Source organism: Podarcis erhardii, assembly GCF_964252035.2.
Source record: "Podarcis erhardii genome assembly, chromosome: 9".
Classification (NCBI taxonomy): Eukaryota; Metazoa; Chordata; class Lepidosauria; order Squamata; family Lacertidae; genus Podarcis; species Podarcis erhardii.
This window is the reverse complement of record NC_138512.1, coordinates 2,704,901-2,728,684: the sequence shown is the minus strand read 5'-3', so window position 1 is coordinate 2,728,684 and position 23,784 is coordinate 2,704,901. Positions and strand designations below refer to the sequence as shown.

At 42.0% G+C, this 23,784-nt stretch overlaps 1 protein-coding gene across 7 annotated transcripts in view; it reads right to left on the bottom strand.

The window, feature by feature from the left end:
• Window positions 1-23,784, bottom strand: part of ABLIM2 (actin binding LIM protein family member 2) — a 55,458-nt gene that overhangs the window by 23,762 nt on the left and 7,912 nt on the right. For 4 of the 7 annotated variants that reach the window (XR_014160225.1, XR_014160226.1, XR_014160227.1 and 1 more), the window contains exons 3-12: window positions 19,897-20,080; window positions 15,114-15,223; window positions 13,080-13,206; window positions 10,784-10,877; window positions 9,907-9,994; window positions 9,000-9,058; window positions 6,909-6,992; window positions 6,213-6,359; window positions 4,522-4,642; window positions 2,808-2,906 (exon numbers count right to left, since the gene is read on the bottom strand). Coding sequence is in view for 1 of the 7 variants with exons in the window: in XM_081876295.1 (XP_081732421.1) it covers window positions 2,808-2,906; window positions 4,522-4,642; window positions 6,213-6,359; window positions 6,909-6,992; window positions 9,000-9,058; window positions 9,907-9,994; window positions 10,784-10,877; window positions 13,080-13,206; window positions 15,114-15,223; window positions 19,897-20,080 (1,113 nt within the window). In the remaining 6 variants the exon portion in view is untranslated. The remainder of the gene's footprint in view (window positions 1-2,807; window positions 2,907-4,521; window positions 4,643-6,212; window positions 6,360-6,908; window positions 6,993-8,999; window positions 9,059-9,906; window positions 9,995-10,783; window positions 10,878-13,079; window positions 13,207-15,113; window positions 15,224-19,896; window positions 20,081-23,784) is intronic. The other 3 variants (XR_014160228.1, XR_014160229.1, XR_014160230.1) reach the window with 1 other exon arrangement.

The window sequence follows — 23,784 nt, the reverse complement described above, 5'->3', positions numbered from 1 at the left end:
CCTTTGCATCCTGTCTGCATTGTTTCCCCTGATTCGGTTTCTTGGTGTGATGCTACAATGAGATACTGAAGCATGACCACATGTGTGTGCATGAACACAAACTTCTTCTCAAATCCCTGGCATGCATAAACCGCAGCATTGACTCCCCCTTGTTTCCTATTTGTCTATATGAGATGAAGTATGAATATTCATCACATCAATTATACTACATTCAGATTAGATTCCCACCCCCTCTTCAGCTTAATGTAATGAGCAAAAAGGAAAAGGCCAGACTTTCCACAAGAGTACCCCCACAGACAAATGGGAGGGAAGGGTGACCCTATTTTTGCATTCCTGGTCCTCACTCAAGCTCACAAGAGGGATTTGCTAAAAACTAAAGGGGGGGGAAGCTTTCCTTTGGGTGCTGGAGTGTCAGAAATGCACCACATTTAAACCTACAACTGTTTTCAGAAACTGCCCTGGGGAATTATACTGATGGGCAGTCCAGAAATACTTTCAACAGCACAAAACCAGGTGTCTTTATTCCTTTTGCTATCTGGGTGTAATGGTGGTGCTGATTCTGTGCCCATGAACAAGAAACTTCTGTATTTCTCTTTGCCACCATATCTCGGTCAGTAATTAGTTGCAAACTAGAGGAAAGCAGCACTATTTGACCAGGTCTTTGTGAAGCCGTCTTGGATCATTTCGAGGGAAGATTTTAGGATCTCTGATCTGCAGCATCTCAGAGATGGATCTGATCTTGTACTTGTCGGTCACCTACAACTTAGGGCTTCTAGAGTGCTAGCAGGTAATTGTGACTGATGGTATTTGATGGTTTTAATTTGCTTAATTAAAAATTAGAGTAGGACGTGCCTGCCTGAAATCTTCCTGCATCTGCTTTAGTCCATTCCTATACAGCAGGGGTCAGCAAGGTTTATCTTGCCTGGGCCAGATTGGTCTCACAGAGATCCCTCCATGGGCTGGATTGCACGCTTGCCTGCAATTTTTGGCATCTGCGTAGACGCGATTTTCAGCACTGCAGAAGCGAGTCTCTGCCACACTGTGCCGGTTTAGCAAACAACCTCCGCAGGCTGCTTCCGGCCCATGGGCCTTAGGTTGCTGACCCCTGCTATACAGCAACTTTTGAGTGCTGGAGGGTATTGTGATTTTGTTCCCAGGAAAATTGCCCTCTCCCCTCCCCGTTACTTAACAGTTGAACTGGGAACCCTCCTGGGCCTAAGAACTGTACCCCTTTGCGGGCAGTGCTGCAAGGCCTTCAAACCAGTGTGAGGGCCGGAGGCAAAGGGAGAAGGGTAGTGTATGTTACTCTTACCTTTGTACAGTAGGCTACATTCCAGCCATGCAAAGTCAGAGGTTTCCACATCTCTCCACAACACACACATCTCTCCATCCAGGCAAGCAAGAGGCATCATCATCACAGTTCAAGGACACATTCCAGTCAGGCAACAGCAGACGAGGGCATTGGGCATGTGGGGTGTTGCCACCACCCTGACCCACATGCTCCGGAAAGCAGCAGCTGGGAAGCCAGCTTTGGGGCATCACTCAAGCCACTCCAGATGAGGCCTGGAGACCACATCCAGCCCTGCATGAGGCTCCTCATCCTTGAGTGGAACAAACCTATTCGTTTTACTTGGATTACTACTTTGAAATTAGAGTCTGCCACTTGGACTGCTACTTCCTGAAGACGGTAAGAGGTTAACGTCCACAAATTCATTGTGTGCAGACGTGCAGAACAGCACAAAGCCTCGAGTCTCATGAAGTCGTCTACGCTGAAAAATGTGCCAAACTGACAAGAGTGTGCTTCTAGAAGAAAGAGGCTCAAATATTTGTGGTAGGTTGCCAAGAAGGCCACGGAATACATTCCTTAAAATGAAACTTCACCAACTTTTAGCTGAAGAGTTAGGTTCATCTCACAAGATAATAGTACTGCTCTAATGCACAACAAAGAAACTCGTCTTCACTCAAGATTTAAAAATTCAGCGTATCAGAATAGCAGCATGTTAGGCTGCTTTTATCTACCAATTAGTGGAATACGGTACAAATTTCATACATTGATAAGAGTTAAGCTTTTCCCTCTAAAAACAGCTATTTTCTTTCCTGTTTCTTATGCCATTTCACTTATTGTTGCCTTTTTAAGCCTTCCATTGTATTTTATATTATCAATAAAGTTAGCAATTTTGTGGAAGAAATAATGTTTTATTAAACACCTCCAATGTTTTAACTATTTAGGTAATACACAGGAGAAAAGGATTCTAAAGATTTCCTCAGCACATATTTCCTGCTTGCCCTCTCTCTACACAAACACACACAAACACACTCACATACACACAGAATCAATCAAAGCTTTTGTGAAATATTGCAAGATGTTCCCAATTTTATACACAGTACACATCTCGGGAGATCAAACCCAACTGATACAAGGCCTAAGGTTATAAACTATTGAACTGGAAATTAGAAAGAAGGGCAGCAATGTTGGAGACTGGATACCTGTCCAAAAGGAAGGTAGGGAAAAATAATTTTGGGTAGATATTTGATTTAGCCATTCATATTTCCATGGGCTTTGTACATTTGATCTGACAAAAAAATAAAAATAAACAAGTTTGTAAATGTCTGTAATATTGTGAAGTTAAATAATTTTGCCCTCACTAATCATTCAGTACCCACAGAAGAAAAGATTTATAGCAAGAAATAGCAACAAAAGTTAGAGAGAGAAAATTATCTATTAGAGAGACATGCAAACACAACAGCAAAACACACTTGGAGATGTCTACAGTAACCACATCACAAATGGCATTCCTGGGCCTTACCTTTGAAGAAAGGGATGTAATGATGTCTGAATGTAGATGTAAGGCTTGTGTGTTGGGGCAGGGAGATGCAGCTACTGGTACCAAGAGTCTGAGTACCAGCTAGGGGGCAACAGAAAGTTAAATGAAAATAAACTCCTTCATTTGCTTACTGAAAGCTACAAAACACTCACAGCAATGACACCTTTTCAATTTAGGAAAACTGTCATACTAATAATGCAAAAGTTTGTTTGCACTAGGATGGATTGGGATGAGTTGAGGAGGAATAGCAGTGAAGCCAGAAGCGCAACATCTCCTGAGAAGCAGGAAACTCTATTCTAAGACTTGGAAGTAGTGAACTCATTTCAATGAACCGAGAGCGTACCACAGTTCAGACTGTGTTACAGCAGGAGCTGTGTGAGGAAAATCACCCCTACCCTGCTAAGCTGTTGTTCTGCCTACGTTTGAGAGTGGGTCTGGACAGACTTGAACTTTGACTCCTCTGCCAAGGCATCACCCATTTCCCAGATGGGCAACTTAGCATCCACACCCAGGTATGTAACTTTGAAAGCTATCTATACAGGACACAATTTGTGTTGCTTGTAACACATAGTTTTTTATTTAGGGCTGGGGAAACGGGGACTGCCCACCTGCCTACAGTCTGGAACCACAGTTGTTATTTCACTTCCAGATAAAAGCAGAACAGCGACTACTGGGGGGGCTGCTCAATCATCCATGTGTGGAAGCACCTTTAGTTTGTCTCAACAGGAGTTTGCTTCCAAGCCTCAGAAGGGAAAATACCATTCTCTTTCCTATAGCAATGGCACAACTGTATTTGGAGTACAGTGGTACCTCAGGTTAAGTACTTAATTCCTTCCGGAGGTGCATACTTAACCTGAAACTGTTCTTAACCTGAAGCACCACTTTAGCTAATGGGGCCTTCCACTGCTGCTGCACCGCCGGAGCACAATTTCTGTTCTCATCCTGAAGCAAAGTTCTTAACCTGAAGCACTATTTGTGGGTTAGCGGAGTCTGTAACCTGAAGCGTATGTAACCCGAGGTACCACTGTATTAGGTTCATTTCTGGAGATCAGAGTTCAAAAATTATCTTTTCCGGACTGGGTATATTGTAGGAGGGTCTTGGTGGTGCTTACCCAACATATTTTACCTGGTCCTTTCAAGTGACATTATTATTATTGCTAGAGGTGGATTTTTCTTGTCTTCTGGATGACAAATAAATGCTACTGAAAACATTAAGCTTCTCCCACTTCCCTGAAAGGATAATAGTGCACCTGGAGGTTCTCGTAGTGGAACCCTGAATCAGAGTGTTTAATCCACTGAGGACTGACTTTGTGTAGGAGGAGGATGCGGAGTGAACATGTTCTTTGGGGAGAGCCGCTACCAAAGGAGGGGGGCTGCTTAATATTCTAGAAGTCTTCTAGAAGACTTCCATAAATCCCTCATTGCTCACGTGAGTGTGCAGGCCCAATGATGCCATTCTTCAACGGCTGCATGAAGGTTACATCCCATGGATTTTGAAGTGTGTGAGCTTAATGCTCTCAGGATGGCAGTATTTGACAAAATATAAACACCTTGTAATAAATTTTATAGTGATCCTGAAATTGCAGTTATTTCTGTGCAAGGTACATCTAAAAAGGAAGACTGTCTCCTCTTCCACAGGTCAAAGGTGAGCAGGAAAGCCATGGGAGTCTGTAAAGGAAAGCTGCTCGTCAGTTACCTGGTCGGCTGTAATTCTGAGGAGAGTGAGAGGTTGGGGTGTTGCGGCCGTAGCCAAGTGAGCCAGTAGAACTAGGGCTGGATATCCTGTACTGCTTGAAAGAACGGTCATCTTGGTCACCCTAAGGATGAGAGAGGGAACTCATCAGGGCAGAAAAAACATGAACATTCAAGAAGCTTACAATCAACCACATTTTGCACTCATGCGGTCCAAACTTCAGGTTTCCCAATTATGTTTCTTATTCAGTTCCAAAGACACAAAAGCAACGCTAAAAAAACAACAAACCACCTAGACTTTATTGTCACACAATCTCTACTACCCTGGTACCTAGATGAAAAAAATGCAGTAGATTAAATAAATTCACAAAGCATTGTAACTGCACTGATATAAACAGGGATGGCTACACACGGCCTGTGGGATGCATCCAAGAGGTTTTCTATTGCTTTCTCATGATCCCCTTATTTTGTGTGTGTTTTTCTTACTTAACAGCTGACTTTGTGAAGCCCTTTCTATGTCCCTCTTCCCATATTTTATTGTTCTCCCTTATTTATACAAGAAGCAATGTTCAGCAATCTCACCCATCTCCCACAGAAGCACCAAACATTAATTACGCTGCATTGCATTGATCTTTTAAGTCCTTTCAGTTTTAAACAAAGGCACCACCCCACAAATCAATGTTGCTTATGTAATAAAACTAGCCTAGAGCTGGTGAAATTCCTAGATGGGAGATGCAGGTGTGCAACCTCACATGTCACCATAAGCTCCTTAGAGGAAATGTGGGATGTGTGTATCTCAGAATAAACATACATCCTAGGTCTGCTGCGGCTTTGTGTTGGGAATTTGTGACGATTATAAAACAACCCACTCTGTTTTCCTAATGAATGAGGCATGATGGAAACAAATGAAGAGTGTTTTAAGACAAACTTTGTATTTTATAAAAGTGTTATTTCACATACTGACAACTGTTTGAGGTTATTATATGTGGGGGGACAAATATACTGTCAGGGTATGAATACAACGCAGCTGCAAACTGGCAGCTCGGTGTTGACATCACATGATGGGTCTAACTGTGGGAAAGAATGTTCCCGGAAGTTCACAGAATTTACAAGGCTTTGTTTTGTGTGTAATATGAGACCTTCCTGTTGCGTATGTAAAGGAAGTCTGTGTCACTTGCTCGGAGAAGTCTGAACTGATCGGACATGTTTTCTGTACAGCTGAACAGTCAGAAATAAACGAGATGTAAATAGACTTTCTGACTATCTCATTTCTCTTGCTGGTATGCAAGGAGGGAGGGGGTGTGCATCTTCCTCGCTGGGAGATGTCGCCTATCAAGATCTACCCTGGACTTGTGGGGATGCCAGCCAAGGAGATCACCGGTAAACAAGCCCCGGGAGCCTGGGAGAGTTGCCAGCCTCTCCCGAGGGGGCTAGTTTTCCAACATATACATGGATGACATGAAGATGAAAGATGCTGAAAGACAGAAGAGAATCTACAAAGCAAAAAGAGCTGCCTATATACAGCCACCAATATCATATCACGTGTGTAACAAAAACATGAATTTATTTTGGCTTGGTAACAGATTTTGAAATGGAATTTAGCAAGGGATACTTCTTAACTATGACATGCATGTATACAATCTTTCACACAAAAATGGCTCAATATTTGCTTAAATATAGCAACACACGCATTACCTCCCCGTAACTATGTCTGTCATCTGTCAAATAGCTGATATATGGAGAATAGGAGATCATATCTGGACGGTCTATGTTATAGATAGCTTTATCCTTAGGAAGAGCAGCCAAATCTCTGTAATCAAGGATTTCAACTCCAAGTTTTGCCTAAGAAATAGAGGGAAAAACAGCTGTGAAGAGGCAGCTTAGAAAACAAGTATCACAACACATTTGATACTGAGAACGTAAGGAAACTTATGAGATACTCCAAAGGGGACAATTTCATCTATTTTCTCTTCAGTTGCTATGGTATAACTAAAGAGTTACGCTTGAATTGTTGGTCTCTGTCTTTGAAATGTTTCTATAAAGCTACTGAGGAACAGCATAGAGAGGCAAAGTGTGGTGTCACCAGTATACCGATAGCACCCACTTTGTGTTTTTCCTTTTCTACTGATCCGGGATAACTATTGAGAGACTGAGTCATTGCCTAGAAACTGATGTTGTCTAGATGGGAATAACAAGCAATTATGAAAGTCAAAAACAGAAACTATGATGGTCAGAGACCTGCTTGATTGTATTTCTGTAGACAGACACAGTAATAATATCTGCATATTATTGTTTCTTAATATTTGCTTTCAAAACTAATTCCCTCCTGTCTGCTCTTCATTGCTATCAGTGATTTTCTTAGTAATTTCCCCCTGTAATGAATGTACTTACATAAATCACTCGACTTGGGGAACCTGAAGTATTTGAAGCAGGTACTGAAATTATACTCTCAGATGATGTTCTAGTTTCCTGGAACTGAAAACATGTAAGATGAGTATTGTTGAGTAATTATTAAAGGAAAACATAAAATAAAATGTTTTGTACCTCAATTCAAAAAGTAACAGTTTGAAAACCCCTGCCCTGTTGAAAATTATTTATCTGCACAAGCCTAGAATTTGAGTTTAGCATTTCATCCCAGTTCTGAGTTTCAATAAAACTGCAATGTAATGCTAAACTGAAATTTTGTTGTGGGAAATATATGGTCCCCCAATTGTTGTGGGCCCAAACCCCCATTATCCCCAGTCAGCACTGGCCGTGCCAAGGAATGGGGGCAGTTGAGTCCAGCAACATCTAGAGGGCCACAGCTTTCCCACCCCTGGTTTAAAGCAATTGTGTATATACATATAGGTAAGGGTGTAAATGACCCCTGGACAGTTAAGTCCAGTCAAAGGCAACTATGGGGTGCGGCGCTCATCTCGCTTTCAGGCTGAGGGAGTCGGCGTTGGTCCACAGACAGCTTTCCGGGTCATGTGGCCAGCATGACTAAACCACTTCTGGTGCAACGGAACACCATGATGGAAGCCAGAGTACATGGAAACACCATTTACCTTCCCGCTGCAACAGTACCTATTTATCTACTTGCACTCTGACGTGCTTTCAAACTGCTAGGTTGGCAGGAGCTGGGACAGAGCAACCCCATCGCAGGGATTTGAACCGCTGAACTTCCAATTGGCAACCCCAAGGGGCTCAGTGGTTTAGACCACAGCACCACATGCTCCCACTACACACCCACCCTTCCATTTAGATGGAGAACCCTTTTACTGGTTTGTTATTCATGTGCTATTGCTTATCATAATTCCTTAGTTCAGCACTGCTGTAATACATGTTACTGGGCCATTTTGCAAACTCCTCCTTTCCATGCTAGCAGCTTAATTGTGCAGATGTTTTCTCCTCCTCCTTTTCTTCATGTGGGTGTGTGATAATTTGGGAAATCATTTGCTGATTTAGGATATTTATCCATTACTGAAAAGATGTGATCTTAGCTTTGGAAAATGAAAACTACCGATTTTTTCCAATATTGTGTTCAGTTCTGTCTGCCTGGAAGTGAGGTAACCTACTGTCCATGCAGGACTGCTTTCACTCTTACTTGTTAAGGGAACTCTTAACAGAACCATTTAATACTGGCAGCCTGACAGGAGTTAGACCTGGCCTCTTGCTTTATCCTGAACATATTAGGTAAATACTCAATTGCTTCAGAATTGTAAGGTTTTTTTGATAGTGTAAGTGGTTATCACAATAATAACAATAGTATCCCACCCATCTAACTGGGTTGCCCTAGTCACTCTCAGCGGCTTTCAACAAATACAGTGGTACCTCTGGATGCAAACGGGATCCGTTCTGGAGCCCTGTTCACATCCTGAAGCGAACGCAACCTGCGTCTGCGCGTGTTGCGATTCGCGGCTTCCGTGCATGCTCATGACTTCATTTTAAGTGTCTGCGCATGCGCGAGCGACGAAACCCGGAAGTAATGCATTACTTGCAGAGCGCAACCTGAAAATGCTCAACCCGAAGCTACTTCAACCCGAGGTATGACTGTATAGAAGCATAATAAAACATTCAACATTGAAAACTTCATGATACAGGGCTGCCTTCAGATGTCTTCTAAATGATGTCTATTTACTCATTTCCTTGACATCTAATGGGAGGGCATTCCACAGTGTGGGTGCCACCACCGGGAAGGCCCTCAGAGCTAGACCTCAGTGTCCAGGCGACGGAGGTGGAGACGCTGCTCCAGATATACAAGTATTTTATTTCTAAAACATTTCAAAAATTATTTCCCTCATCATTCTGAAATATTTAATAAGTGATCTCTTTCTAATGGAAAACTTAACAGAAAAAACCCCTCAACTGCACCCCCCTGCATTTCCCCCTAAAATTCACAGGTTGATTTCTGACATACAGAATTGCAGAGGCTAAAGAATTGTAATAGCCTGGTTCTTTATGACAATCAATGGAGCACATTTGAACTGGGAAGGGTTTTACCTTGGCTTTTTCTTCAGCTTTGGCTGCCTGTCTGCAGGCGGGATGCCAGATGGAAGCCCCTGAAAATAAAGAGTCAGCACTCTAGTTAATTCTTGATATTTCTAACAGTTTTCCCCGAAATGCTCTATTTACTGGTGAGAGAGAGAGAGAAAGGGCTCATTCACATTTCTGTTTGTTCCATGGTTTTTTTCCATTTGTCCCATGGTTTAAAGTCACAAGTCCAGGAGCTTTTGTTCCCTTGCTTTCCCAATGAAAACCCGCTGAATTACAACAAATGTCAACCCACAGAAAACCTGATTGATGTTTGTTCAGCAGTAAACAAGGTTTTTTTTTCCAGGGAAAGCAGTGGGTCAAAAGAAAATCCTCTTGGACTGTGTCTAGACACCACGGGGTAAATGCATGTCTAGATGAGTCCAGATTGAGAGAAAAAGATTGTGCAAAGCCATGCTTTATATGTGAAGTGCTTTAGTTTAGAGGAGGTATGGTAAAAAACATATGTGGTATGTTCAAGACACAATGCTTTAAAAATGGCTAGAATCAAGATCAGATTAACCAGCATACTAAATTAGATGCAGAATTAGTGGTGACTCCTCCTACTCTAGTTGAATTCTTTAAGCAATTCCAAGTGTAGACAACGTAGCTATCATTTTACACTACCCATAGCTCAATACATAAACGGGTGTACAGACATCACAAAGCTACAGATAAGCAACCATATTTTCAACTGCAAACATTTCTTTAAAAATGCTGCATCTTGGAAATTTACATCTCCTCTAAACTAAGAGCACAGTGCTCTGCCTATCATAGCAAATCCACAATAAAAACAAAACCAGTTACAACAATGCTAGCTGTTTCTCTATGAATAGAGCTCAGCAGTGCCAATAATTCCAATCTGCTTTTCCTTTACCTTGAAGATACATCTCTTCTCCTTCTGCAAACATCTGGTTGCACTTGATACACAGTGCACAAGTTGGGTGATAGTGTTTTTCTCCAGCCTGTTGGGAGACAAAAGAGAATAAAGATGAAGGTGTTTGCAATTACGACATCCAGATCACTCTGTAGTTGAGACGAGGATAAAGGAGGGGGTGCTAGTTAAAGTAGTCACCTCCACTTCAACCTATGAAACTGAAAGAGTATGTCATGTGTAATCCCCAGTGAAGCATGCAGGTCATTTATTTTAATTTTATTCTAATTTTATCTTTTTAGAAGAAGAGTTTGGATTTGATATCCCGCTTTATCACTACCCTAAGGAGTCTCAAAGCGGCTAACATTCTCCTTTCCCTTCCTCCCCCCACAACAAACACTCTGTGAGGTGAGTGGGGCTGAGAGACTTCAAAGAAGTGTGACTGGCCCAAGGTCACCCAGCAGCCGCATGTGGAGAAGCGGAGACTTGAACCCGGTTCCCCAGATTACGAGTCTACCGCTCTTAACCACTACACCACACTGGCTCTCTCAGGCAAGTCATTTTAAAGTAGAGCAAGTTGATGCTTGAGGGGTAAGGAAATACCACTTTCTGGAAAGCGAGTGTCAAAGACTGACAAAATATCAGTGTTTCAGTTCTTGTAACTCAAGCTTCCTCAACCTCAGCCCTCCAGATGTTTTGAGACTACAATTCCCATCATCCCTGACCACTGGTCCTGCTAGCTAGGGATCATGGGAGTTGTAGGCCAAAAACATCTGGAGGGCCGAGGTTGAGGAAGCCTGTTGTAACTCATGAATCAAAGGTTAGTTCTCAGGGAGTTTCTTCTTAGGACACAGACATTAAGGGCAGAGAGTTGCCTTACCTCCAGAACTCTTCCTGTGATGTACTTTTCACAATTGTCACATCTTATTCCAAATTTAGCATGATAGTCCATTTCACAATATGGAACACCATCTCTAGAAGAAAGACGATATTCATGGATCATTTCAACTACAAATGTCAAAACTGATGATTTAGTTGGAACATTTTATAATTGTATATATAGGGAGTCCTAGCAGTTCCCTAGGTGTGGCTCAGTTGATAAGAAGCAAAGTTATGTGTCCCAGGTTGATTTAATAACACCATGCCATGAAATAAACTGCCCAACTTTTCTGCAGCACATTATTATGCATAATGAATCAATTAATCTACTGGTGATTAACTGTTCAGCTGTGAGGGTTGTAAAGTAACCTTTTACCGTATACTTCAAATGCATTAATGCACTGCACTGGCTCAATACTTTGGGTGGTATCCAATGCTAATTACTCACAGATTAGACCCATTCAAGTTAATGGACAGGAGTATAAGATATCACCCACATTTCCTTTGCCCCATGATTTATTTATTTCTTCTTCTTCTTCTTCTTCTTCTTCTTCTTCTTCTTCTTCTTCTTCTTCTTTTGTCCTGTTGCTTCCCCTGGGAAAACCTGCTGTTTACAACTGAATCATGACAAAGCTCCAGACTTTTTTGCAGATTATTGTTAGCTGTGATTTAGCAGTAAACAGCAGGTTTCCTGGGGGAAGCAATGGGACAAAACCAAAATCTTTCAGACCCATTGCTAGATTTCTAGAAGTGTAGATGAGCCCTAACTTAGGTTCCTTAAGTTCAATGGGTGAGTAAGACTTAGTTGAATACAACTGTAAGCAATGCAACCACTAGTTTGTGACACTGCTGCTTATAGCATCCTAGTCTTTTTCAAGAAAGCTGTAGTCATTTTATCTCCTGCCTCCTGGGCCAGACCATCTTAATGTGTTTCTCACGCAGTTACAAAGACCAATGATCGCAACTTCACCAGGTAATGAAAGTGACAAATAAGGAAAAAGCTGCTGTGTCAGCAACAGGGCTAAAAGCTGAGCCCTACTCAAGTCAATACATAAATGCCCTACATGCAAGTAATACATGATCTAGGGCAGGTATAGGCAAACTTGGTCCTCCAGATGTTTTGGGACTACAACTCCCATCACCCCTAGCTAACAGGACCAGTGGTCAGGGATGATGGGAGTTGTAGTCCCCAAACATCTAGAGGGCCGAGTTTGCCTATGCCTGATCTAGGGCAAGTGAGACTCCACCGGAATCCCGAGTCTGAATTCATTTTCCAGCTGCTGGATGGAATACATGGCAAAGGTGGTAGCAATTCTATGTATTGCTGCCATTTTACCCTCCCATTCTAAATGCCACATTTGTAAAAGGGCACTGATCAACTGGAAGATGTCTAGGGGAGAGTAACCAAGAAGATGAGGGGTCTATGATGAATGATTAGAGTTGGATGTGTTTAGCCTGGAGAAGGAAATATTAAGGAGAAAGATGAGAGCTGTCTTCAGATAGCTGAAGGGCTGTCATTCAGAAAATAGGGTAGGTCTGTTCTGTTGTTCCTGATGGCAGGACTAGACCTAATGAGTGGAAATAGTGGGGAAGAAACTGCTTGGGAGATGGTGGGCTCTCCTCTGTTGGAGGTGCTTAAGCAGAGGCTGGTCAGCCACTGGTCAGGTAACCTGTAGTTGCGTCCTGCATTGTACGTCCTGCATTGACTAAGGGGTTGGTACATGCCTGACAAGGTCCCTTCCAATTCTGCAATTGTCAGGTTGGTGCTGATCACTTAGCTAGAGAAAGGTGTACTAAGACAGGATTGGATGCCTCGTTCTGTCAGGTCTTGATGATACAAACTAGGTCAACCTCTTCATCCAGGACCATGTCCTGGATTAAAGCTGTTTTATTAATAACTGACCTGGCATTTAGCAGCAGCAGCTGTAGGTAGGGTGGGTGGGGAGTTAACATGGCATTGAGAGATTCTGGAGCTAGCTTCCCCATTCAGTTGTGAGTAGGCAAGCCAGCAGGAAGGATGTGTACACTGTGAAAGCCACGTAAGTCTCTGGAATAGGGTAAAAACATTCAAATAGTCACAAAATTATGGGAAGTCCAAGGCATGTTAAGAAATGACAGAGGAAATCAGGCAAGCGTTCCATGAAACTTAGTGTGTCCTTTGTTCACTAGGCCTGCCTAGTGAAAAGCGTTTGACATTCCACAGAGTCACACATCACAACATGCCAACAAAACACATTTTGACAATATAGCACTGAAAAGTGTCTTAAGAGAAGATGGATCCACTCTATCCAACATACTTGCTGATATATTCAGCATTCAGAAGTTTGCCACATATCTTGCACTTAAAACAGGACAAGTGCCAGTGTTTGTCCAAAGCAACCAAAGACTGTCCATTTTTTATTTCAGAGCCACAATTCCCACAATCTGTAAAAAAAGAAGAAGGCACAAATGACTTTGAAATGTAAGCAATATATTTTATGAGTCATTTAAGAGGCTGTAGAAAAACAAATGCATCCCCTGGGTTTTGGGCATGTACACATACACAGCCATGGGCATACACAGCCATGGCCAGGTTTCAGAATAATGATAAATACTAGGGTATTTGGGAAATTTAAGGAAAAATATACAAACACGTTATATCTCTAAATTCTGCCCCCATTCAAATTGATAGTTGTATTTTGCTCATAGGATGCAAGCATTTTGTCTAGTTTTACTATTTGGGCATTTCTTTGCCAGAGAGAAATGAAGACGTGACTTCACTGATTCTTTCCATCTTTCTAATGCTTCTATTTAACAGCCTGGATTTGGGAGACAGGGATTTGTGCTGTGTCTTTTGCAGATTTATTTCTAACACATTCACTCACGTGCTCAGCCCAGCTAAAACCAAGAGAGGCTGCATTTGCTTTGCCGCCCCCTTCTTACTTGCGTCAGCAGCTTGCCTGCCTTGAGCAAATATGGTTTGCATTATCTAATTTATGTTTGGCATTTTAAAATTAATTTTCGAATCCAAATAATAAAACACCGGATTAAATAAAAGCTATGCAAAGAACTGCAACATCCTGAAATTTCCAAAACACATTAAAACAAGTTAATTTTTCAACAAATTTATCCATATGTATCCATAAAGAGATTTTTTAAAGAAAAAAGCCTATTTTGCCTACCTTCTACATTTATTCCAAACTAATCAGAAAATAGTGATGCTGCAGCTGGGGCTTAGGGGCCACAATGAAAAGTTTTTGCAGCTGTCAAAAAACAGCTGCTATTTCAACATCATATTTAAAGTAATGTTACCTTTGTAGGTTCAAAAGGTATAAAATGCCCATCATTCATGAATTAAACTAAAGTGCTCTCTTCAAAATCCTGCATGACAGGGCAGAACCAAATATGCGCTAACATCTCCAGCATATATCCCAGAAAGACAGATAAATACAATAAAATCTATGATGAAGCCAGGTACCCCTATATTTCAAAAACTTATACTATAATGCTGATGCAGCCAGTCTTGTTAATGTGTTAATACAGATCCAAGGCCATTCTTGATACGATGTGTTGTGCCTTTTTTGAAATATAAAACACACACAACTGAGGGTGTTTGTGTAGCAGATTGTTGGGCTTAAGACTCAAATCACTCCTTAGTGGCAGAACTTGACATGGGCCCTGCCATTATCTCTCAGCTAAAGGTTGCTGTGTTGAGGGAGAAAGAGAGGGGGGGCGAGGGGAGAACCACATTTGCCCCCCTAAGCTATTTGGAGGAAAAGTAAGGGAAGAAAAGTAATAAATAAATGAATAGTTTAGATAAAAGATGAAAGTTCTAAGACTCCCAGTTTCATTTTACCATTGATTTTTTTTTGTTTATACAAATAATGCTGACATCAATATTCACAAATATTCAAACTTTAACAGAAATTCATATTTTGCCACAGAAGATTTATTAACTTTATCTGTTAAGATTTGAGACATCTCTTGATTGCTTTGATCTTGGCATCTCATGCATGAAACCATATAGATTGTAAAACAGTGTTGCATGGCATCAAAAGCTATCAGATATCATTGCATGTCAATGGTTAAATCCTGTCAAAAGCTAAATATTCCAGCTGCAACATATTATCAAATACTAGGTACCAAATATTAACTACTGAAATCAAAGCACTGGATATGAAATAGAGAAATCAAATATTTGATGAATAGTCAGTTAATATTAAAATATTCAGAGCACATTCATGGAACTATTTAACATGAAACTGGAGACTGAAGAAATGAATATTAGCGAAATTTGGGTGAAAACCATTTTTCAAAAGCTCATTCATTTAATTTTTTTAAACTGCTCTTACTTCGGAGGACTGGAAAATTGCTGTTGCTTCCAGCAGGTGGCAGAGAGCATTTCTGACAGATACAGTCTTTGCCATTGAAAGTTACGCGGTCCCCAGGAGGAAAAGGTTGCCTGCAGAAAAAGAAATCAAATGCATTAGAAAATGAAGAACCTTGCAATGTTTCAACTGCATTTCTATTTTTATAAAAGGGACTCCTTTACTTAGTTTCAGCTCTTTTATCATTCATTTCCAGCTGGCAAATCTGACCAGTGACTTGAAAGCTCAGCATTTAAGAGGCGTCATTGAAGAAGAATGCTTACTTCCCTCTGGGAAAGAACTGAGGTACCATAGCAGCTTAAAAAATATTCTTCTCAAAATACACATCATCCTTTCGCAGAGCTTTTTTCTGAAACAAGAAATGGACTGATAACAGAACATACAAACCAAGGCATACTGGGTTGAACTGGCTGCATGAGCCACATAATAATAATAATAATAATAATAATAATAATAATAATAATAATAATATCTTTATTGTCATTGCCCCCTCTCGGGGACAACAAAATTACTTGGCTGCTCCATCCACCCAGGTAGGGCACTCCACTCAAAATCAGAACAACTATAAAAACACTAATTAAAACAATACAATATAATACAGCAAGGAAGATTAGATGACTTTCAAAGTCCAGGTTTCCCATTCAGGGCCGAGATCGCTCTGGAGAAGAAGCTGTTCTTGAGACGGCTCGTTCTTGGCTTCATCGTCCTGTATCTCCGTCCCGACGGCAGGAGCTCGAAGAGACAGTGACCAGGATGCGATGGATCTTTTACTAGGTCCAGTGCCTTCCTATGGCACCTTGTGGCATAAATCTGCTCTAAGGTGGAGAGTGGGCAGCCAACAATGCTCTCTGCTGCCTTAACAACTCTGCACAACCCCATCCTGTCCTGGGTAGTACAGCTTCCGTACCACACACATAAGCCATAAGTGAGCACGCTCTCAATGGCACAGTGATAGAAGGCAAGCAGCAGTTTCTGCGGAAGATGGTTTTTCCTTAGGATTCTCAAAAAGTACAGTCTCTGCTGCGCCTTCTTCACAAGCCCCCTTGTGTTGACACTCCAGGACAGATCCTCTTGTAATTCAATACCCAAAAATCTGAACGTTGTTACCCTCTCCACACAGACCCCATCAATCAAAAGTGGCTGGACATTGCTCTTCTGTCTCCTGAAGTCCACCACAAGCTCCTTTGTCTTCCTTGTATTTATCAGCAAGTTGTTAGCTCTGCACCACTCTGTCAGCTGCTCCACCTCATCTCTATAGTCCGTTTCACCCTCCCTTTCAGAGATGAGCCCAATCACGGTTGTGTCATCTGCAAATTTGACAACCCTATTACTAGGGTGAGCAGCGACACAATCGTACGTGTAGAGAATATAAAGGAGCGGACTGAGTACGCATCCCTGTGGTGTTCCTGTGTTAGTCTTAAGCGTATTAGAGGTATAAGGGCCCAGCCGAACCCTCTGGGGGCGGTCTGACAGAAAGTCCAATATCCACCCACACAGTGATAACAGGAGCCCCAGATCTTCCAGTTTAGACATCAGACGTTGTGGTAGAATGGTATTAAATGCCGAGCTGAAATCTAAAAAAAGCAGTCTGGCATAACCCCCCCCCCCCCCGCTGCTCCAAATGTGCAAGAACGGCATGGAGGGCAATCGCCATAGCGTCCTCTGTCGATCTTTTCGTTTTATAAGCAAATTGGAATGTGTCCAGTCCCTCTGGTAGGCAAGCAATGACATAATTTCGTACCAGCTTTTCAAAGCACTTCATGATTATAGGTGTGAGTGCTACTGGACGAAAGTCATTCAGATCTTCCGGGTTAGATTTTTTTGCTATTGGAACGATAGTAGAGGACTTTAGGCAGGATGGAACAATAGCCTGGGCTAGGGATCGATTTAAAATCCCAGTGAAAACTCCTGCTAGTTGATCTGCACAGTCTCTCAGTACCCTTCCAGCTACCCAGCAAAATATACAAGAGCCACATTGCAGTTCAGCCTCTGTTGCCAATGCATCTCCACCCTCGCAAACACTCGCTCCACAGATGCTCCTACTTCACTCTCCATCCTGCAATGGAAGGATTCTGTTTGTTCCTTCTCCCTCATCTAAGGGCCCATCCACACCTGCATTTGTCACATGATTTCTAGTATTATGCATCAGGGGTCTGAGAGGGTTCCCTTCCCCCGCCCTTGGGGTCCCACCACTTTCCCCAGGAAAAGTGCTGCTTATTGCTGAACTGGAACAGACACCTAACTGTGGAAAACCAAAATGAAAATTTGTTCCTCATCTGAACTGGTCCTAAAATAGCTCCTGGTGTGTTTTCCTGGGAACTGTGTTGGGGGAAGTACTGACTCATTTTCTATATGTCAAAATGATTGTTTTCGGGTTCTCTGGTTTTTTCCGATCATGTGGTTTTCTGATTATCTGGTCTTCCAATTCTCTGACTCTTTTCCACAGGTGGGTGGAGCTGGAGACAATACGAAAAGTTGACTGCTGGTTATAGGAAGAATGAATGGGAAAACACAGGGTTTAAGGGGTCTTTCACCAAGTAAAATATGAGGCAAAGATCACAAGTGGGAACACCCAGCTCCAAACCAAACTAACAATGTGGCAAAGAGGTACAGACTTAAGGGGAAGTGTGGCCCTCTCTGCTCTTTTCATGGCTCAGTCCATCATCTAATTGTTCTTCCGCAGACATACTTAAGTATCCATTGTGTTTTCTACAATATTCACTTTCTAGAAGTGACCAGCAGCTTCATAGAACTCAAAAACCAAGTTTTATCCCTCTCAGTATAACAGCAGGGTGATCAAGAATGGTGAAAGGATCCTATAGAAATCTCATTGCCACAGGCAGAAAAAATGTGGTTTTTAGTTAGAGGGAGCCTAACCAAGTCAGAAAAGTAATGCAGGCAATCAAATAATGCACACAGAAACTCTGATTCCAATATCTGACTAAAACCAGTGGGGATGCAGTATTAACCAAAACATTAATTCATGGCAGCCATCTTGGATTCCAATGACAAAGCCAACTTTGAATGAACGAAGCAGACAAATCATGTTTCCAACATCATAGTCCCATTTGATACAAACTGATGGTTTTGCTCATTACTGTATAACCAACAGGTTTACAAATTTGCTAGATAGTCTCTTGTGTCTCAGATTATCTCAATGTGAAAACTTTGAATAGATTGCTCATACAAGATTTCCCCTCAAGAAAGCATTGTATTGTGAGCGTTGAGAGCAATGAAGCACAGAAAGATAAATTATGTTTCTTTAAGGAGGCTCATGGCCAACAGACAAAGTATCTTTGGTACCCCAATAAAGCCATTTAAAATAGTGTGGTGTTGTGGTTAGTGTCAAGACTAAACCTGGATTTAAATCTGGGAGAGGAGGCTTTAAATCCCCACCTGGCTATGAAGCTCACTGAGAGACCTTGGGCTGCTCACTGCCTCTCAGCTTAATTTACCTCACAGGGCTGTTGTGGGGATTAAAGGAGGTGAGACCTATTTATTCCACCTTATGCTACTTGAAGAAAAGATTGGCTATAAATACAGCAAATACATAAAAACTGGTGAAAACCTATGCACATTTCACAAGTGCAGGAGTGAGTGTCATGATCCCTGAAGATACAGTATGGAGGCAGGCATGAGCAGAAACTTCCTGTGTCGTCTGAGGCTGTCACTCGACGTACAGTGGTACCTTGGTTTACAACAATAATCTGTTCCAGAGGCCCGGTTGTAAACCAAAACAGGTTGTAACCCAAGGCGCACTTTCGCCAATGGGGCCTCCCCCCCCAATGGGTTGTAATCCAAGAAAATGGGTTGTAATCCAAAAAAATGGGTTGTAATCCAAAAAAAGGGACATGCACTTCCAGGTTTGACATGGTTGTAATCCAAAGCAGTTGCAAACCAAAGTACCACTGTATCTCCATCACTGCCCATGACACCTGCAATATCTCCAGAGACCTTAATGGACATATGGAGATGCCTCCTGGGCAGGGAAGCCACACTAGCTGCTGCTGCTGCTGCTGCTTCTTCTTCTTCTTTTTCTTCTTCTTCTTCTTCTTCTTCTTCTTCTTCCCAACAGAATATTAAAAACATAATAAAACATCTAACATTAAAAACCTCCCTAAACAGGGCTGCTGTCAGATGTCTCTTAAAAGTCAGATAATTGCTTATTTCCTTGACATCTGATAGGAGGGCGTTCCACAGGGCGGGTGCCACTACCAAGAAGGCCCTCTGCCTGGTTCCCTGTAACTTGGCTTCTCGCAGGGAGGGAACCGCCAGAAGGCCCTCGGAACTGGACCTCAGTGTCCAGGCAGAACGATGGGGGTGGAGACGCTCCTTCAGGTATACTGGACCGAGGCCGTTTAGGGCTTTAAAGGTCAGCACCAACACTTTGAATTGTGCTCAGAAATGTACTGGGAGCCAATGTAGGACTTTCAGGACCGGTGTTATATGGTCTTGGTGAATAATAATAATAATAATAATAATAATAATAATAAAGGCCCCTAAGCACACACCACAAGGCCTGCAGTGTCAAGGAAGCCTCCAGAGATCCTAGGACCCACTGGAGAACGGCAGATTCTTAGTGGGGCCAAGGGCACCTGGAACAGTTCCTGGAGCAAAAAGTCCAATAGCTGTCAGAAGAGGAAATCTGGTGAACAGAAGCATTCCTGGAATTGAACTAGGTCAATTCTCACCATCTCATTTTTTAAAAATAAAGGTAGATGTTAAAGCTTCAGAGAAATAAACTCACCTGCAAGCTACACACACAAAACAATTTGGATGATAGGTTTTCCCCAGTGCTGAAACCACTTCTCCCTCAATAAACTGATCACAGCTGAAGCACCGTGTCCCATAGAGGCGCTGATAGTCCAAAGTACAGATATAGTCTCCTTGTCTTACAAAAAATCCTCCTTGAGCCAAGTCACATCCGCATGCTGTGGGCAAAACAGGACACAATATATGACAAAAGAAACTCCATCCCTAAGAAGGCAGAGCATCACTTATTGAGTTATTTTAAGCTGTACATGGCTTTTTTTTCCTCACGAGATGCCTAAAGGTCTTTATACCTTTTACAGATACAGCGTAACTCATTGTAGAATGAATAATGCTGATATAAAACGTATTTTCTGGACTTGTCCCAAAACAAAGAAACTCTGGCACATAGTGATAAATGAAATATAAACTATGACAGGGCATATACTGGTTATCCGTTTTGGATATACAAGACTCAATATACTCAAACAGATGATAAAGAACTGAATCCCTGCTATGGATTTTAGCACATGGCATGTTGCTGAAATTTTTTTAAAGGACTTTTCCTTCTATGCCTTTTCAGGCAGGTAAACTGCCAGGAAAATGTTCCATCTTTGCTTCATCTCATGAGGGGGTTTTGCTGTGGTGGCACTCCAATTGTGGAATGCCCTCCCATCACAGATTCGGCTGGCGCCAACCCTGATGGGTGTAAATGCCTATTTATTTACTGAGCCATTTGATAAGTTGAGTGGAGGAGTTGTTTTATTGCTCCCACAGCACTGTGATATAATCCGTTTTACTGCTGCTGTGGTTTGGGTTTTTTAAAGATTTTTTTGAATGCATTATATACTTTTATACAGTAGCTCACTCTGAGACTGGTTTTAAACAAAGAGCATAGTATAGATCACTGAATAACTCATCCTCTGACTGGTGTCCTGCAAATGGACCTCCTCCTTGTGTAATCTGAAACACCCTTACTTTACGCTATGTTCTTATGCAGGCTCTCTCAGATTACACACAGTAGCTTTTAGCAAATTTATTTATAGACTAGCAAGCGGAGTTGATCTGGTATAGACCAACTCCTGTTATTAACTCACACATGGCTTAGCATATTCCTTCTTCTTCCTTTCCGTTAACTATGGAATAGTTTGTTTCCAGTCTTAGAATTTTCTCAGTTGATTCTGATAATAACGCTGTCAGCCAACTTGTCTGCACATGCATGTGGTCTACTCATGTGAGCAGTATAGCCTGAGAGCTGTGAGCTCACACAAGATCACAGCTCCTTTCCCTGCAAGAGGGGGATCCTGCTTGCATTTTTGAGAGCTCCATTACAGCGTTCACACAAGTAGTATGTGTGCTTTTTACATATAAGCATTCTCATTGTGGGGGAATACTGTACCCAACATTTCCCCAAACTAGGCAAGACTAATGGGACCTTCAGCAGGGGACGCAGCAATTTAGACTGGGGAAACAGCACAAGAGAAAAGGGCTAAACGTCTCTATTATCAGATTAGCAGGCAAACACTGCTGCATTGAAGAAGAAAACTGCATTGAAGAAGATCACAGGTCTCCTTTGCCATGTGTACACTGAGGCCCAAGGCTGACATTTGGGGTCGCCCAGTGTGAGATACTGCTTCCATTCTCCCAGAAGCAATGAGCTAGCAGCCACAGTGGCTCTAACTATCCAGTTACAGAGGCCTTCGAGATTGCTTTCTTTTTTCATTCTTTCCATAGCTACCCAGTGACTGTTTTAGGGGGTTGGAGGTGTCCTTAAAAAAAAAAAACACACCCTGGCATATACCAGCAATAAAGAATATCAAAACTAGTGGGAAAATATTCATTTGGGGGATTCAGGCAAGGCAAATTCATTCAGGCACATGAAGAGATGAGTAAAATCTAGGAAATTCACTCTATCATATCCCTGTCATTGAAGAGATGACAGAGTATCTATTTTGCTCTAAGAGAAAGCCTGGTCAGCCTGGATTCAGTGTGTACAACAGTAAGGATGATGTACCATTCAAAGCTATGATTGTTGTGAGCGAAATGCCAAACCGAATCCCTGAGACACCAAAGTGCCTGCCCTGCAATCTCTGTTAATCACCATTTACTTCTTCCTCTCAATTACTATTTATTATAATAACCTACTATAAAAAGTCAATAATAAGAATTGATTGCAGATTGCCATCAGGCTGCACATCAACATTCTCCTGTTTGCCATTAGTTGACTAATAGTTGTCTAGAAGCATAAGGAATATGAAAACTTTAGTGCCCTGCTAGCTCCTGAAATAATCAATGTGTATTGTATGAGAAGGAACACATCAACTAATTTGAAGCTGAGAAAAACAAAGCAAAAAAGTCTGCAAAATTTTGAAGTCACCCTGCTGATGCACAAACTGCACCTGGTTTTGGTAGCTAACCATATTAGCATAGCAGCAGTGAAGTCCAATACTACCACAAAATACTCAAGAACAGCTGCTGACCTATGGAAAATGTGAGTCTGATTGCACACAATAGGATGTTCTTCTGATTGCAGTGTTAGAGAAGAAGGGGGGGAATGCAGAGCTACCATCTCTTGCAATTACTTGGCAGTGATGAAAGCACTCTGTATGTGCTCTGTAGAAAGGAATGATTTCAAAATCATGATCTGCCCAAATAATTGTTTACATTAGTGTTTCCCCCCATTTAGTACTTCTCATGAGTATGATCATCTAAACAACTCATATAAAATGTTATAAAATGTTGCTTGCTGCAAATGTGGGGAGATCTGTGATAGGTTCACCTGCCCATTATCAAAACAAAAGGTGGAAGGGTAGACCTAATGGTCTACTCCTAACTCCTAACCTGTGGAGTGACTCTATTCTTCAGTCCTTCGAAAAGAAAAGAAAAAACCCCAAATGTTGGGCTTTCTGTGGGAAGAAAGAAGCAGCACTGGGAAAATGCAGAAGGATTACAATGTCTGTCTCCATGAAACATGAGGGAATGGTGTATGGTGATTCCATGCTAAATATCTTGAATGAAATAAAATGAAATATGGCTTAATGCTCAAAGCCTGATTTCTCATACAGCATACTGCAGAAAGTTCACACCATCATAGAATCATAGAATCATAGAGTTGGAAGAGACCACAAGGGCCATCAAGTCCAACCACCTGCCAAGCAGGAAACACCATCAGAGCATTCCTGACATATGGTTGTCAAGCCTCTGCTTAAAGACCTCCAAAGAAGGAGACTCCACCACACTACTTGGCAGCAAATTCCACTGTCGAACAGCTCTTACTGTCAGGAAGTTCTTCCTAATGTTTAGGTGGAATCTTTTTTCTTGTAGTTTGGAACCATTGCTCTGTGTCCGCTTCTCTGGAGCAGCAGAAAACAACCTTTCTCCCTCCTCTATGTGACATCCTTTTATATATTTGAACATGGCTATCATATCACCCCTTAACCTCCTCTTCTCCAGGCTAAACATGTCCAGCTCCCTTAGGCGTTCCTCATAAGGCATCGTTTCCAGGCCTTTGACCATTTTGGTTGCCCTCCTCTGGACACGTTCCAGTTTGTCAGTGTCCTTCTTGAACTGTGGTGCCCAGAACCATCCCTCTTTCCTAATTCATGAACAGGTGGGAGAGAGAAAATAATGTCCACCTTCACTCAGCAGATCACCAGCAGCTCTGAACTGCTCGAGTTTTGCAGCTATCTGAACTAGACAAGCAAACCCCAAACAAACCAACCAACAAGGAAAATACTGCTGCTTGCAAAGCTTGTTACTGCACTCCAACTTTGGTTGGGGGGGGGGGTTTCTACCCTCAATTGGGCCGTGTGGAGCTTAGGAATGCCAGGGTGGGGAGAGAGAATAACAACAAGCACTGAGTGGATAAATTCCTGCCAGCCCTCAT